General features: G+C 37.7%; 1 protein-coding gene across 1 annotated transcript in view; it reads right to left on the bottom strand.

Annotated features, from left to right (window-relative positions):
* Positions 1-14,699, bottom strand: part of CDKAL1 (CDK5 regulatory subunit associated protein 1 like 1) — a 380,700-nt gene that overhangs the window by 260,876 nt on the left and 105,125 nt on the right. The window contains exon 6 of the mRNA XM_041475400.1: positions 130-226. Within this exon, the coding sequence (XP_041331334.1) occupies positions 130-226 (97 nt within the window). The remainder of the gene's footprint in view (positions 1-129; positions 227-14,699) is intronic.

The raw sequence follows: 14,699 nt of genomic DNA, 5'->3' as shown, positions 1-14,699 counted from the left end.
TGAACAGAAGAAGGAAATGGCAGGAAGCTTCTCTGCTGCTTTTTCCAGGAGAAAAGCAATAGAGTCTAGATATTGACATCGACCTATTAAAAACATTTATGAAAATCTTTGATTTCTAAAGATACATACCCCTATAATACTCAAGCCTTTCAGGTACTCCTGGCGAGGTTGGGCTTGTGGCACACAGCCTGCTAGAACAACTTTCTTCTTCCCTTCTTGAGCTTTCCTAAAGAAGGGCAAACAGTGTGTCAATATTATTTTTTAATTATAATTTTCAACTTCAACACAGTCATTTTATGCATGTGACAACAGAAAGCAATCACAATGAAGACCTCGCCAAATCAGAAGCAACTTGAGCATGTCTGAGCCTCAGAAACCAAACAATCCAACACAAAAGAACACCATATGAAGCTTGGGTTTGGGGAATATGTACAGAGACCATGACCATTGCATATCTTGGACAAAAACACAACCTTGAAACCCCTGATCAAGTTCACTTAAGTTTACTTGCCAAAATGGTAGAAGAGAAACTGGCCAAGAAAGATGGGACAGAGTAATTACCATTGATTCAAGAACTTACACAGAAAGCAAGGGACAGAGGACAGGATACAGGCAGGAACCCCTAGCTCAGAACAGACACATTTATGTAGCACCAGTCAGACCTGACCAGTTACATCAGTCTTCTGATGTCTACTTAAAACATTTATTTACTTTGAAATATGCAGTTACTTTAAAATGTTTAAGTATTTAAGCATATTGAGCACTTTCAAGCTTTAAGTACTTGCCTCTGGCAGAGAAACATTTGTCTGGATACCTTACATAATTTCTTAGCTTTAACGCTACCTTAGCATAAGGCAGGAAATCAAAACACTAAGATGAAATGGTTAACACCGTTCCTCTCATTAGTAACATTTTTACTCACTTTGAATTCAACAGTGAATATCAAGTATAAGCACTGAGTCTCAAAACTGATGGAAGGCCTGCACAGAACTAGCAGCTGCACTCAAAACAGTGAGATGCAAAACCTGCCAATGTCCATTAAACTTTGAAGATCATCCATTACCACATTAACCAACACACCAACTGTGTTAACAACTTGCAAAACACAAAAGAAGGAAAGTGCTGAATAATATTAGGAGATTTGGTACATCTAACATATTATGGGTTGCTCAAAGAACAATCTTTCATGGTTGCATGTTGTATCACGGCTTCTGTCAAACTGGAACCTGGATCTTTTTTCCAGCAATGTATGAATTCATGAAGTGTTTGCCATTATGTTGGAATAGGCTAAGACACATCACAACACTATTCAGAAAAAATATCCACAATACACAGGTACTTAGACAATTTTATACTCTTCAGCTTGCTTGAGCTGTCTGCAAGATGAATGCACTAAAGGAAGTGATGTTCAACAAGCACATGAACACTAAATGAGTATCTGTCAATCTCCAGCAAAGGCAATTTTAACAGAAAAACCCCAAACCAACCCAGAGTGGTACCACAGAGAGTTTCCCTGCTCAGAATTTTCACTCCACACTGTTATATGGACAAATCTGTTTACAATTTACAGCTCAAATGAAAGCTCAAAACAACACACATATTGCAAGGAGATCACAGGCCATTTTGCTAAATACCTTGTGTTGGCTGCTGCATTAAAATGTGGTATTTTAAAGAAAAGAAACAAACACAAGTGAGAAATAACAAGTAAATAGATTATGACTGTTGCTTCATATCCATATCCAGTACAAATGCAGCAAATATCTATAAGGTATTTGATTTTGTTTTAGTGGGACTTTCAGGAAATATTCGGATATTCATCATACAGAATCTTGTTGGTCCTCTACTTGCACAGTGAGTGTATAATATAAATGCACATCTTTTCATCTCTTCCTTGATAATATTTCTGTGGGTAAAGGACTATGATAAGAGGTTAATTTAGTATATTTCTTTGGCACAGAACATAGAAACATGTCTCCAAAACCTGTAATCCCTCTTTTCTTTCAGTGGTAAACATTTAAGGGTTTTGCAAAACTTCAGTGGAGGTTACCAACTACATATCCAAGAAAAAATAATAAAATAAAAATCATACTTGATGCTTTACCTAAAAATGTCACATAGCACTATGTGACACTCCACTAACTCAAAGGATAAAAATCACTACTTATATAGTCTAAGAGACTCAACCTAATGCCTGGAGGCAAGACAATAAGCCCTGTCTCCAGCAAACAAAGCACACATCCCTAGGCAACTTGGCATCTGGTATAATCTGCTGCAAGCAACAGCCCGCTCCATCTACTTGAAAACCTGTGAGCACCACAGAAGAAAAAGCTTTTATTCACGTCTTTTTATCTGAGAAAAAAAAAAATAAACAAAGTTTCCCTTGACACATTAAATGGCATTTTAATGTTATTTTACAGCTTTAACATTTTACTATATCTTCTGGGAGTATAACTAGAGCTAGGGGGGGGGGAAAGTTAAAATGAATATTCTTCATAATAAGCATTGCCTTCACTTAACTTTTAAAAGATGTACAGGTCTCTACAGAGTAAAGAATTTTGTACACTGAGATTTTTTTTTTCTTTAAAATGCAATTAAGTGGAAATGCCAGAACTAAATTTTCAATCATAGCAAATTTTCATTACCTTCATAATTTACCACACAATACATAAAACCCACAATAAATGAAAAACCATTGTAAGGAAATTATGATTTTTTTTTACCTCGTTTTCAAGAAACCACTTCTCAAAACATGCATTCCAGTGCTATATTGTCACCTCCTTTTAATATTGTTTAATGAGCCTTACTCATATTAACAAAAGCCTGCAAAAATTATCCTTCAGAAATCTAGTTAGCAGGAGAAGTGTATTAGAAGAGCCTTTAGTCTTCAAAAACATAAATTGTAAGGAGAATAATGCCTCATGGAATCTAGTAGGTGGCATGAATAAATACATCTTCTCTTTTAGAGCCCTTTATATTTTTAAGTTACATGAACTTTACCTTGAACTTGCAATTTAATTGACTCATGAAACATCTTCTAGAAATACTCCTTTCTAAAAACTACTTGCAAGATATACATCTGAATAGAAATTTAATTAGAGCAATTATTAATTTTTTTTTTTTTGAGAAAGGAATTATTCAAGCTACTTCCCAAGTAATGGGTGGGAAACAAAAACCAAGTAGGAAACAACACAGGTGTGATGTGCTGCATACAGCAGAGGACTCATACAAGATTTATACTCCATTGCAGAGATAATGAAATATGTTCCATGTATTCTGCCTTTAAAAAGCAAATTTGAGAATGGAACTGGAGAATTTCGGCCTTGCCCATGAGCACTTGTATTAATGTTAGGAACCTTCCCAAACTGGAATATTTTTCTTACAATTCTATGTAGTTTGTTGCATGGTTCCTCTAATTTTTATTTTTTAAGCTCCAAGAAAATTTAGTCAGTAATACAACAAAGACAAAGAAACACCTCCCACCCTCCAAAAAAGCTCCCCATAACATTTGCTACATCAGCACTGTGTGTATAGCAACACTGCTGGACACCATGGCAGGCAGTGCAGGAAGCTGTTCCACTTTTTCATGACTCACACAGACACATGGGTGGAACTACCAAAGGAAAAAAGTTAGAGACGTTTCCCTGAGGTTCAAATCTAAGGAAGGCAATAAAAAAGTGAAAGCAGAGAAGATGGGCCAAGTTCAACAGAAGACCATCTGTGATAATGAAAGTAATTGCTAACTTGCTCTTTGCTAGAGACAAGAGGAGCCAGACCACCACTGCTTGCCTGCTCATTTCCCTTTCCATAAGCAGAGCTGCCCACTGGATTTTTGTAAGCTGTGAACTCTTAAGTAACTTGTAGCTTTCAGGGAGCCACCACGATACCCCACCAAGGGATCCCAGCTGCAGAGGAAGGCTTAACAGGCCTCTGAAATAAAAAGCAGTCTGGTCTGCAGGGAGGAAAGCTGATAAACTACACACTTGTCAGCATCAAACATGCAATTTGTAAAGTGCTGCTCTAGTACCAGATATGTGAAACCAAGTATTTTGCCTGCAAACCCTGTATGTTTTTCTTCCAAAACCCATTGTTGGTGGCATTAAATAATGAAGAAACGTATAAACAATGAGCAGAACGTTGCCCGCAGCCGCACTAAGTAACACTCAAATACAAGTAAGATAAAAACCAAGAGCGGAATTTTTAAACAAAGGCAAGAAATGAAGGGGGAAGTGCTTTACAGTGAGCTTCTTCAGCTTTGTATGGATAGCACCTGGGAAATGTTCATAAAACAAGAACTATTTCTAATGCTGAAGTACAACTGGAAGTAACTTTGTTATCTGAAACGAAAAAGTAATTATTTCAACCTGAATCCTACTAAGCCGATGACAACTGACCACCCATGAGCTATTCCCACCACACGCAGCACTCACCTCCTCATTGTTGTACCTGCACAAACTTGGCAACTTCCCTGTAAGATGTGTATACTTAAATTGAATTGTGCAATGTGTCATTGTAGTCTATTCATATCATTCTCATGGCCTCCTATTACACAAAATCCACAACAGTCCTTATCAGGTGTTTTAGAAAGGTGTGAAGCCATAAACAAAGGGGAGCTTTGTGTCTAGAAGTGCCCAAAGAAATGTCAGTATACATGAAAAAGTTCTGCTACAGCAGCTCTAGCTAAATACAGTATTAGCTGAGTATAGGATGAGATCAGGATGCCAATGGTTATAAAAAGTAAAATTTAGGAGATACTACTTTCCAGGCTGTAGAAATGGTGTTGTGATATCTCTGGGGAAAAAGAAATGCTATTTGGCTGAAGATGCAAATATGCGAAAGATCTTCCAACTCTCTCATCTGCTGAATTAATCAGCAGAAAGCTACAAGTCTTAAAGAGAGTGCAACATCCATGGAATGAAAAGATAGTGCCTGTACAACATTTGGAATACACTCCTGAAAATCCATAAAGTCACACAGCCATCTTCTGTTTGAAAAATTACAAATGGTAAGTTGAACTGTGGCTTTGCATTCTTGGAGCGAATGTAATGTCTCATTAGTACCCAAAAGCTCACTTCCCCTCCTCTCTGGCTGCTGTTGTTGCTCTTACCTTTCTCCAACGCCCCCTCTTTCGCACTTCTGGCCATCTGGTATCACTCCTCCTCTGCTCCAAGCTCTGCAACTCACTGGGCCTTTCCACAGCCCCATTTAACTCACTGATATAGGCGAAATTTATTGAGCCAGTATTGGGGGGTTTTAACCATTTTGTTCCATTAAGTTAGCTCATGGGAGAAGAGATGTAGCAGAACCAAAACTGAGGGAAAACAAAAGGTGTTGGGAAGGAAACAGAAAAAGAGAAGGACACGGGAACTCCTTGTTTTACCTCTGATGAGCTTAACAAGTCTTATGAAACCTTTGAGGTCTGCTGAGCAGAGTGGGTGAGTAAGAAGCAAAAGGGATGTTAAAAACTCATAAATGTTCCGTTTTCAAAGTTAGGGACAGCTCTGGACAAAAGATTGTGGAAAACCTGATGAAAGCTTGTCAACATTATTAATCAGAGCAGAACCACTCAAGAGTCTGCTTAGGCATGTCAGCTTCCTTGTGCACTTCCACAGCGCCCAAAGAATTACTGTAGTTTATCTGTGAGGCATATGAATATGCAAAGTTCATTTGAGGATGCATATGCTGATTATTGGAGTTTACTGAACTGCTCTTGGAGGACCAGTCTCTAGCAAAGCAGCCATCTCACTGCCAAGCTGCGCCTGCCAAACTTGTCAAATAGCATTTCCTGTGGCAAATACCAACAGGTAACATGTCTGATGGTAATATTACCATCAGGTAATATTCCAGGGCTATAATAAGTTGCATGTCCTTCTCCTGACAAAGGCGAGCATGTCTTCTCTGAAAATGCTTCAAAAAGATAAAAATGCTTGCTCCGTCAAACTCCAAACTGAGGCTGTAAAAGACATGCTCCAAGCAAAAATTAATAAATAAAAGCATAAAAATATCCTTCCCTAAGAGTTTTTTATAGCAAGTGAAATGTCAGCTCACAATAACCCCAAGACTCACATGCTATGTGCCAAATTACTCCCGAAGTTTCTGAATTCATGGAAACTTGTTTTCACCCAACTACCTGTCATGCCAGTGAAGTGACTGCAGCCTTGTCTGCAAGAGGCAATCTGAATTGAAACTCTAGACACAGTCAAATTGATGCCTCAGTTTTACTCAGATTTTCTGTAAATGTAACTTTATAGGCAGGAATTAAAGATGCAACAGCTACTCCCGGGCAGTCATTACTCACACAAACATAGCATGTTAGTGGTAATGGTGGTCTTTTCTTCCTACAAAGACTTTCAAATTAATAGTTCAAAGACTTTATCAAACGGAAAAATCAGACCAGAATGTTTTCAGGAACAGGATGGGATGAAGGAACAAATCCTCAATCTCACCTTGGCCCTGGCTTGTAATTTTTGGAGCCCCAAGCAAGGCTGAATTGATCAACATGAGTGAGAAACTTCCAGGATGTCTTTTGGTCAGGCTAGGCAAAAATGGTTACATGCCAGTTCCTGTCCCTACAGATGATTAAGAAAACAGATTTTTAAAAATCAATATACCATAGCTTTAAAGCAAATCTGCAAAACCCATAATTAGAAGTTATCAGCCTTACAACTGTTCTTAAAAGGAAAGTGTAATTAATGACAATCTGCTCCTTAAAAAATGTCATCTTGGCTGCTGGCAGACAGATTATTACTTGTTGGCTAAAAAGCATATATATTTTAAATTTTAATTTTTTTTCTCTTGTAATTACCAAGTTGTTGGTTTGGGTTTTTTTCCTTTTTTCTGTTTATTGAGAAGACTGAGGGACCTTGTCATGTAACAGAAAATACCAGAAATAGAATTTGTCCTCCCAAGACTGTTGAGCAGACTGGGACCTGGCAATCTGCTCAGGGGATGCCGAGACACCCACTCCCTGGTTCAAACCTCCCCCAGCTCTTGTCAAGTGAACAGCACAGTGTGCCAGGACTTGTTGAGCAGTGACAAACCTTCACTGCCTAACACAGGTGACATCCATGCTTTGTAGAAGGTACTCACTAGAACACTGAGAGAAATTTTCTTTCTGCAGTATTTTGCAATTCCTCAGATAAAACAATCAAGTATTTGCCTTTGCTGCTCTATAAATCTGGGCTTTATGAGTTTTATTTTCAAGCACATTGTTGGTAGGAGACACTGCTATGCTCCTCAGCTTCTTTTCTTACTTCCTTCTTTCAGTGCTCTTTATCCCTCTGCTGACAGTGGATCTGACAGCGCAAGTATCCTCAACTTCTCTGAGGCACAGAGCACCAGATACACTGAAGTTCTGCCCACTCAGCCTTGAAAACCAGAGGCTGCTAGAAGCCAAACCACCAGGGAGCTGATGCAGGTGGCAGAAACTGCAATTGCCCTTTAAAAAAAATTTGCAGTTTCTGAAATCCATGAATCTTTAAGTCCCTTAGCACAGAGATGTCAACTTGTAGTAGGGTTGTAAAAATACTTCACTGTCTTTCTAAATCTCCAGTTTCATGCAAGCCTTTCTTCAGAAGAATCTAAGAAGCGACAGTGGTGAGTTTTCAGAAGCAGAAATAGCTCCAAAGCTCTAACAGCAATTTTATATTTTCTCTTTGCCTTCTGACACTACTTTCCTTCTTTAAGAGCAAGCATTTTCACTTCTTTCTACTACATCAAAAAAGCAAGACATCATGTTCCCCCTTCAAACTGGAAAACTTAATCCTGTTCCAAATTTATTTTTGCATATCTAGATAGACTGTCAAAAGGTACACTTGTCTCAAAAACAGGGAAAGGAAATCTCATATAAATTCACTTGCAAAGTGACACTAAACTTCTGAGAGATTAAAAAAATGGAAGTCAAAATCATAACAGTGAACTTTTATATCAACCGCACAGCTCTTATGCTATTCCTCTGTTCTTTCAACATATATTCCTGCAGGAATGAGAATATGCTATCACAGTATTTATAGCACATAACTCCTTTATATTTAGTTAACTGACAATTTATTCTACTTCACCTTCCCAATCTTACCCCCCTCTTAGCTCTATTCATCTCTTGTTAAAAAAAAAGGAGTGCGGTTTAGGGCACAGAACAGTGATTGTAATTAATGCGGGAAATAGTGCACTGCCTCCCAGGTTTAAAGTACAGGCAGGCTTCAAGTTATATGTATGCATGGCCAATGGTTGTTATAGAAAACCCTGTTGCTACAATGACTAAAAAATTAAATTAGTGTTGAATGAAAATTAAATAATCTATTCTCCCCTGCCCCCCAGAGGTACAGCATGCTTCTCACTAACAAGCTACCTACTAAATTTTAAAAGGATTTATTCTAGAAGCGGTTATTAGCCCTTCTCCAGTTTTTTTTTTTTTTGCTAAGTATAATATACCAGGAATCTTCTTCCATAGGGTAAGGATGGTGAAAATCCAGAAAAAGAAAGCAGAATTCACATGGACTAACACACAGGTCAGTACATGATACCAGCAGTGTTTTACCAAGTCATCAGAACAAAACGCCTGCACAGTTCCATGGCATGTCTGACATGGAACATTCTGATAAAAAAAAATCGAGCATAACAAAAGAACTAACAGCCAACTCATTTTTTCTTGGACTCCTCCAGGGCAGCTGAGGAAGAAAACCACAGACCTGAAAGGCAGCCAAAATTCTGAACATCCAGGCTTTTTTTTTTTTCTCAAAATCAGGTGGCTACAGCTACTACATGAAAGAAACAAAAATAACTTCTTGAGAGCCACTAAATATAGTTTTCATCTTATGTGCACAGAAGACTGTCAGAAGTTATCCAACAAAGAAAAGGAAATAAAATTCAATGAAGCAATTTTTCAGAACAGTAAGCTGCATGTTCTTTTCCCTTATGGAACTGCTATACAAGCGGCCCCACTGTGTCTACTTTTTGTGATGAATTATGAAATAGAAAAGGACTATAACATAGTGTGTTAAAACAGGGGAGAAAAAAAGGCAAAAAAGAATATAGCAGAAATTTAAGAAAAAAAAAAAGATATATCGTACCTCAACAATGGAACCTTCATTCTGTCCAAATTGCACTGTATCACATTTTTATTAACCTTTAGGTTTTCTTTTTTGCTTTAAATTCTTCCAATAAAGCCCAGCAAGCTCTTCCTAATCGAGATAGATTAGAATTGATCACAGGACCTGAACAGCAACAGAAATTATCCACTAGCCTCTACATGCCTGATCATTTTAGCAGCTCTCCAATGGAACTGCTCCAACGGACCTTCTCATATCCCTCAACTGCCTCTGCTACACTCAAGACACAGCAATCCAGGTGAAGTCCCACCAAGTAAAGAGCAATAAATGCCTCCTCAATATCTGTTCATGTTTTACTTATTTGCAACTGAGAATTACTCACAAGAGCTGGCCCATGTGTCTGGGTCTTCGCCATACAGCCCACATTCTTCCCAACAGGCCACTTAGCCACCAGCCTTATCTCAGTAAATTATCAAGAGGTGTCAACTAACTCTTAATTGATATCTTTAATTTCTCATTGTTTCACACCACACTTGAAAGAATGGTAAAGAACCAAACAATTCTCCATGGACTACATTTTGACATACAATTTATTTGTATGGTTTTTGTATTGCTAGAACACCTAAGTGGTTTCTCTGCTCACACAAATTCATCTCAATCCCTGAAAGAAACAGACTCCTACGCTGCTTTAACTTTATGCTTTAGGAGGGCTTTGCACCACACACTACAATACAAATGGAAGAGATATTACAATTTTATTTCCTTCAGAGACTGAAGTTTTGAGTCTATGGTTACATATATAGAGTCAAAAGTGTAATCAGGCTTCTGAAAAAAAAAAATTATTTTGTCTTTTTCTATTCAGGCATTTTTAACTACACTATCAAGAGTGACTTGAATGACAACTGCACTTCACTCTGCTTGTAGTGCTGGAAAATATTCTCCACTCAGTTGTTGTCATTGATGCTTAAGCAGGGGAAGGGGAGAAAACGCTGTTAGAAAGGTGGAAGCCCAAAAGTGCATCAAGCAGCAAAAGATGGCTTTAGTGCTCCCCCACTGTGAGGTGGGACTGATCAGAGGAGCTACATCTGCTCCTTGGTTACAATTTATGCAGCATGCTTCCTTCCATTCTGGTTTAGGATTTTTGATGTCTGTGGTTGAAAAAACATTTCCTAGGTGGTTGCTGAGAGGAAGAAGAGAAAAAGACAAGTCCTAGAAGTAGCTCTGAGAAATTACCAGTTTAGACATCTAAATCTAGTTTGAAATGTATTATTTAGAGAGCTAAAAATTGTAACTTCTGTCAGAGCGGAAGGGGTAATTTCTCTAAGCATATTAGCTTGCCCAAGAATGTTTCCTAAAATAACCAAGATATCATTCTAATAGTTTTTACAATAGATGATCTTCTGGAAGTTTAATACACCACCAGGCATTTTAGAGGGATAATAATAAATGTATGAGTTCATATAAGTTTTAGGTCACATGCACATCTGAAAAGTCAGAACAATTTAAAGGATTCTAGCAACAAAACTTTTAATTTCTAATAGACAGCAATCCAATGTGAACTGAATACAGCACCAAGCTAGACAGAGTTCAAGGAGCATTTGGACAATATTCTTGGGCACATGGTGTGATTCTTTGGGATGGTGCTGTGCAGGGCTGGAAGTTAGATATGATGATCCTTACAGGTCCCTTCCAGCATGATCCGTGTCATTCTCTGTGTGTGAGTGAACATAAATATTTGAATGTGACAACAGCTACCTCACTCCTAAAGCTCCTTTTTCCTTTTTTTCCCCTCCAAATTTTCCATAAAATTTAATTCTATCAGATTCATACCACCATATTTACAGTGCTCCTTTACCTGCACATAGATGGAATATTCTAATTTTGAAGAATAAGCAGGCTCCAACACTGCACAGCACTACATATGCAGTATATAACTGTATGCAGTATATAACTATATGCAGCACTACATATGCAGTATATAACTCCCTGGGCACAGTAAACCACATGTAACACTTCACCAGGATTTCACAGCTTTGTCACCCATCCCAATGATCAGCAAGGTCAGAAGAAAGGCCTCAGTGCAATATGTTATTCATCTCTTTAGAGATAATAACCGATCAGAAGAGTAATCAATCATTTTTAAAGGTTATTTTGCAAGTCCTAGACAAAATTAGCTGGGTGCTTTACGGATAAAGCTTCTGTAACCATCCCTAACCTTTTTCTCAGTCTTGTTCCTGAGGTGTGATCACCCACAGGTGAGTACAGGAAATGGAGGCAGACTCCAGCTGCATGTTTGTGGGGCTCCCAGACTTTCCTTGTGCAATGGATCTGTCTTTGTTTTAAAACTCAAATTAAAAAGTCTCTCCTTATTAAAGCTCCTTCCCTGGACTTCCGACACATAGTAAATTCACTCCAAAGTTGTAACATTCAAGTTTCTCTGTAACATGTAAACAGTTCATAACAATGATGACAACAACATATAAAAACCTCTAGGAAATATTAATTGCTTAAAGAGCATTTCCTGTGCAACCACTTCATATTTTTAATTCATTTCTATTTTCTATACAATATGCATCTCTGCAGACTTCAAGACACCTCATACCAGGAAACTCTACTAAATAATGCAAGGCTCTGCATCAAGCTCACTTAACTCAAAATTCTACTGAATCTCACTGGAAATTGTCATCCTGTTATGAAACTCAAGAAAAGAAATCCCTCTGCTCCCACCAGTAATTTCAAAGAAATTCTATTCTACATCTCCCAAATACTGCGGAATTTTAGAGGGTGGGAGAAGCGCTAACTGCACAGCTTATGCCTTTAAAATTTGCTCTAAAAGATTTCTCATGCCTTTCTTCCAAATTTTTCTAGCAACTCAAGTACATCTTTTAGACTCTGATTGCACTAAACATATAATACTTTTTCTTTCAAATACTACTTCATTAATAAACATCATGGTTTTTTCTACCATAGCCTCTATACAAAGATTCAAAGTATTAAATAGGCAATTGAGTCTTTTTTTTCTGAATAGTCTGCACACAGGAAGAACTTTGCCTGTGAGGAAGCAGAAGTTTGACTTTGAAACAGGTGCTAGAGGAAGGCAGAGCTTTTCTTTTGAATAAAACTCAGAATAGGAAATTGAGCACTGCAAACCCTGAAACACCTTTCAAAATCTATGCCTCATTCATCAGCTTTTCACATCTCTTGCATCAGACAACACACTCCAGGTTTCCCTAGAACTCAGGGGAGCAAAGTGTGTGTTAACCTTATTTAAGATGATACAAAACACCGTATGTGTAAGATACAGGCCTACCTGTATCAGCAGAAGGCAGCTTAATTCTTCAGTAAGGGACAGGACACATGAGCTTACATGCATTTGTACTTCAAAATACACTACAGCATTACAGAAGTAATAAGGTAAGTTCTACATTGCTATTAGAACAGCAGCTTAACCTGATTTTTAAATGTTTCTGCAATTTAACATTACAAAACAGCAAGGAGCAAACATCTTATGCTCCTAACCTGGTTTTAATAATACCCTTTACATAGAGCTAAACAGTGCTTAACTGCTCACTTCTTTTTTGTTTTGTTCTTTTCCTCAAATTAAAGCTTTTACCCTGCTTTGTGCCCTGATCATGGGTCAAGTGAAGGCCAGATCCACTCTGATGACCTTCAGAAGACTTGAGAGCCTTCATTCCCCCATGCACTCTCCTTAAAATGTTGTTACAGCTACAGCTACAGTTACGTTCTCCCTCCCTACTCCCATGAGAGTGCCAAAAATTGCTCTTACTTTCCGCCTCCATTCACAATGTATATCAATTTATTTCTGCCAGTATTTGCCACTTTCTGAAAAAGCTATCAGATGTTCCCTGAAAGAGTGTCTTCCCTCTGATGGGAATTAGGCAGACCCAGACAAGACCCTACAAGTAAAGCAAGGTTAGCTGAAAGAGACACTGTATGACTATATTAATCCTGCTCTGTGGAAATAGTTGTCTTTAAAATAAGAATGAGATGGATAAACTCTGTATCCATCCAGTTTGAAATGTTATCAGTATCAGAAAATCACATTGTCAATAACAGAGATAACAAATTAGAAAACACAGACACCAAGAATTATTTGCTGCAGCAAACTTCTCCCAAACCATGCCTCTAAAAACTGCTTTAAAAAATAACCCCGGAGAAAATACAGATAAATATTTTTAAATATTCATACATTCACTTTATCAATTTTAAAGCACAAAACCGGAGTACATGTGGTGTTCACAATGAGTTACCACATTCAACAGGACTGCTCAAGCTCTGAAAGTACATGAATAATTTGAGAGTTTGCACATAACTCTCAAAAGTTATAGATTTTAACCAGCCAACTCCTTAATTTCATGTTCTGTATTCTAAAATATGTTCACTTGACCTTGACATCAGAATGGAGAATGATTCTCTCCATATTTTCAACTTACATACAGTTTAATTAATATGTTACCAACCATTCTCACTCTTGGTATTCCACATCCTGGTATTAGAGAATCTGCAAGACATTTACTTCATTTAATACTGCTCAATACAATACAAAATATTTTCATTTTTATTATGCTTTTTGCTTTTTGCAAAACTGGATATAATAAAATGGATGCATAAATTGAAAGGAACAGTTCAAGATGCCAGTGTTTTCCTGAAAAGAGTATTTGCTGACTGTTACTACAAAAGGAAGTCACTGACTGCTAATTTAGAGAATCCACTGCTGAGGCTATGATCTGCAGTCAGTGCCTATCCAGCTATCATCTTCCAGAATTTATCCAATCCATAAAACACACACTTCAATTCCTATTTGTACCACAGAAAGTGCTTGGGAGCTGTTGGAAAACCTGTCTTTGCTCTCCTGTTCTTCTCAGACTCCTCAGCTGTACAAGCCCTTCATTCAATAAATGCAGCACTCCACTTGCCTCATGATCATCAGGCAATATCCCAGAAAGGGCACAAACACCAGACTGGCAGTCCTGTGCAAGTCCACGCAGCACTGCGTGCTTTTTCATGGTTATCAACAATAGTTTTCTCTATGGACTATACACAGTCTCTCCTATCTTTTGCTTAGCTAACAGATCTCTCTAGGACAAAGAGAGCTTATGAGTACATCAACAATCTGGAGCATCTTCCTTTCTGTTGTTATTGTTTCTTTTGTTATTATTATTCCAGTATTAGCACTGCCCTGGTCTAATGGAACTTTCTCAGCATTGTGACACTTGTTCAATTTAACATCCATCAATTGTTACCTCAGCCAATGGCATTTAAAAAAGGTAGCACTTACATGCTTTGTATAAATTTGTACAGGAAATACTAAAGATATACAATAAATATATATCTTTTAACACCACTTCAAAATTGGTAGGCTCTCTCTTCTTAGTTCTAATGCACACAGCCTTTCACTTATTGTTACAGCTCTCCACCATATATATTCCCTTAATAACATTAGTGTCTCTTTGCCAAAATTCTATGTTTTTCACCCTTCATCTTATAACTTTTTTCCACTTTCCTGTGGACATCTCAAAAAGCTCCCTTACCATCACCCAATTAGATCTTTATTCCACATTCCTCATGCTTCTTGATTACAGAATTGTGGACTAGCTAAGGAACTGTTCTCATATAAATCTCAGTGTAGTCTAA

Source organism: Pyrgilauda ruficollis, unplaced genomic scaffold, assembly GCF_017590135.1.
Source record: "Pyrgilauda ruficollis isolate IOZ18807 unplaced genomic scaffold, ASM1759013v1 scaffold35, whole genome shotgun sequence".
NCBI classification, from domain to species: domain Eukaryota; kingdom Metazoa; phylum Chordata; class Aves; order Passeriformes; family Passeridae; genus Pyrgilauda; species Pyrgilauda ruficollis.
This window is presented reverse-complemented; position numbering and strand designations above follow the sequence as displayed.